The 3,069-nt window shown below is 48.6% G+C and overlaps 1 protein-coding gene across 1 annotated transcript; it reads right to left on the bottom strand.

The window, feature by feature from the left end:
- Window positions 1–822: 822 nt before the first annotated feature.
- On the bottom strand, window positions 823–2,780 carry LOC124674789 (transcription factor NIGTH1-like). Its single transcript, XM_047210844.1, has 5 exons — window positions 2,485–2,780; window positions 2,216–2,370; window positions 1,676–2,093; window positions 1,431–1,507; window positions 823–1,310 (listed from the first exon to the last, which is right to left on the bottom strand). The coding sequence occupies exons 1-5, from the start codon at window positions 2,684–2,686 to the stop codon at window positions 1,086–1,088; spliced, it is 1,077 nt and encodes a 358-aa protein (XP_047066800.1). The 5' UTR covers window positions 2,687–2,780; the 3' UTR covers window positions 823–1,085.
- Window positions 2,781–3,069: the final 289 nt, after the last annotated feature.

The following is a 3,069-nucleotide window of genomic DNA, read 5'->3' as shown; positions in this document are numbered from 1 at the left end:
AAGTCAAGGCTGAGGCATGTTCAAAGAAGCATGCTAACAACAACTCACAATATACTAACCACCTGGATAAGTATCGACAGAACCCGGTAATCAATCACGTATCCTTGTTTGACTCGCAAGTTGCAATGTCGATAAGCATGATACACACAAAAAAAAAACATTTTCAGCAAAAACAAAAAAGCTAGGAGGCCTGCCATATGCATGGAGGAGGAAGAACATGATGCTGAGTGCTGATTCTGGGAGCCTCACACAGCAACAAACTCGCAGGAAATCAGTGGTGTGTGGGAAACCTGGAGCCCAAGACTTTCATGCCAAGAATGCAGGTGAGAAATGATCGGAGTCAAAAGAAGATTCTTGGTGTGCACTCCTTGCTTTCAGGCAACAGATCGTGATCAGATTCTTGGTGACTGAAGATCCCAGGTCAGGTGTGGAACACATGCTTTGCGTGGTAGGTAGGTTCATGTGAAGTTTCTCATAGGTTCTTGACAGGCAGGCAAGTATACTAGTTATGGCCAAGATTCAGGACCACCTCAAGTTACAAGGCAAAGGATGAGGATCCGAAGCCTTTCTTCAATGCTGGAATCAAAAGATATTTTGGTATTATCCCAAGTCTTCAAATTGGATCTTGATGCTGCTGCTGGGATGCTCATGGCCATCACCGATGGATACACCTTTGCTAGAGAAAAAACACAGGCACCATCAGAAATTCAGAATCTACACTCAGACATCCAGCAACTACCTTTCAGTTGAATCAAGCAAAGCTTTTAAAAAGATGTAATGTACTTGTACTTGATTTTTCATTAGGAGAGTTGACACTGAGCATGGGTAAATTCCCAGGGCGAAAATTGTAGCTCTGCCCTAACCTTTCCAATTAACATTTTCCGCAAAACTGTAACTAGTATAGCCTCTTTCCGATGTACATAACAACACCCAGAGTTTCATCTCAAAGCACTCAAGGCTTGATCTCCCTGTATACAACAAAACAGACTACACTACAATCCTGTATCATGGCTCTCTGAAGACACCACTGTAATCGGTGCATCATCGGCTGGAAACTCTGAACAGACACTAATGCAGCTTCTTGATCATTTCCAGCTATAGCTCTCGGATCTGCCATCTTCCTCCTCGCCGCTGACTGTCGCCGCCGATGAGACTGCTACACCTGAGTTTGAGAAATGTAGCGGCCCCGGAGGTGACCCCGCTGATTGGGAGCTGCTTTGTTCCTGAGTGATCCAGAGTCCTCCCATGAGCACGATCGGCCGGTTGGGAATCGGAGATCCAGGCGTCCTTCGGTTGTGCAGACGATACTTCTGAACAATTAAATACACAGAATAGATATCAGTGTCAATGCAAATTAAAATCCAGTAATAAATTGCATCTTAGAGATGGGAATGGGATGAAACTTTTGTTGAGAGCGGTGAATTGCTCACCTGGAGATGGCTCTTCACTTCATCATTGGTCAGGCCATCCACCTTCATCAGCTCCCTGATTTGCTTTGGAGTAGCAACTGCAATCATGCCAAGAAAAACAATCATGTGAGCACACAATAATTTGATCCTTATGCATCTGCTATACTAATATAATTGCTACTCCTACGTGTAGTAGGTGTTCTTAATCTTGTATATCCAGACTAGAAATGGCAGGAAATTGTGTAATTTATTTGAGAAGCTCTCACCTTGAGGGCCACCGAGTTGGTGCAGGGCAGTGACGAACTGGCGGTGCAGCTCCGGTGACCAGCACCGCCGCGCCTTCCTCGCTTGCTGCTGCTGTTGTGCTGTCTGCTGTGACTGAGGCTGGAGGTTAAGCGCAGGGGCAGCCGGTGGCAGCGCCGCGGCGGCCCTCGCGGCTTCTTGCGCAAATCCCACGACCTGCCGTCGGTTTTCTTCGGCGCCGCCGGTAGCAGCAGCCGGAGAGGTCCTGACTGGTGCTGGCGACAGAAACGGCAGATCCGACATCCGCGCCTGGTAAGCCTTGTCATCCTTCCTCAAACTCGGCGCCACGAACGCCGGCGCGCCGGAGCCCACGGCCTTGAACGGCAAGACCTGGCCGCTGTTAGACTTCGTCTCCGACGAGCTTCCCCTCTCAGCTTGCTTCTGCAATAGTTAAAGGCGCAAATTTTTAGACTCCAAACGCAATAAAATCGCACAATTTAATGATCATAGATGCTTCATCGACATCAAACAAGCACGCGAGTCAGTAAATAACAGGATCCTACCTCGGAAGCGTCGTCGCATCGGCCTGAATCTCCGGTCCAAAGCTGCGCGGTGCTCATCCAGTTGCTCTTGTCGCCAGCGCCGGCGTCCTCCTTGCCCTTTTCCTGATCACCACCTCTTCTCTTCTCCTCCACCTCCTTCTTCATCACATCAATCACTGCAGGAACCATCAAACCACATCAAGAAACGCCCCCAAAAAAGGAGAAACGTGCGCACCGGAAGGATTAAAGGAAAACAGCGAGTAGGAAAGCAAGATGTGCTTTTTACTCACCGTCGGCGAGGAGGCGCGCACAAAGCGGGAGCTCGCGCCGGAAAACCTCGATTTTCCCCTTCTCCTCCTCCAGCCTCCGGATGCATTCGTCCATGGCGGCCGCCGGCGCGTCCCTGACCCGCCCCAGGCTCTTGGCGGCGAACATCTTCAAATCCAAGCTCAAATCCGCGCCCATGCCGATCTCCCCAACATCCAGACCCATCGGGCATACACCGCACCGGAGCTCTCCAAACGGAATCTTTAGTGACTTGTGGCAAGACAGGGTATGAGGTGATGTGAACTGGAGGGAGAAGGTGGGTGGAGGAGAGGGGTTTATATAGAGGGAAGAAATAAAGAAGTGGAGGAGAATCTTGGAGAGGAGACGAGGACGATTTTTCACATACAACAAACATTAATTTGCCTTAAAGTCCCCATGTTTATGAATTTTACATTTTGAGCACCATGTTACTAATGCAAACAAGTAAGAAAGTGTGTTATACACTCCTTCCAAATATCTGATGCGTCCATGAGAGAATCTGATGGTTGACAGCCTCAAAGCTCACGATTTTGATTGCATGGTATTTATGAAAGCAAAGGAATGCTAGA

This window comes from Lolium rigidum, chromosome 7 (assembly GCF_022539505.1).
Source record: "Lolium rigidum isolate FL_2022 chromosome 7, APGP_CSIRO_Lrig_0.1, whole genome shotgun sequence".
Lineage (NCBI taxonomy): Eukaryota > Viridiplantae > Streptophyta > Magnoliopsida > Poales > Poaceae > Lolium > Lolium rigidum.
Note: the sequence above shows the minus strand (reverse complement) of the source record. Positions and strands in the feature narration are given on the sequence as shown.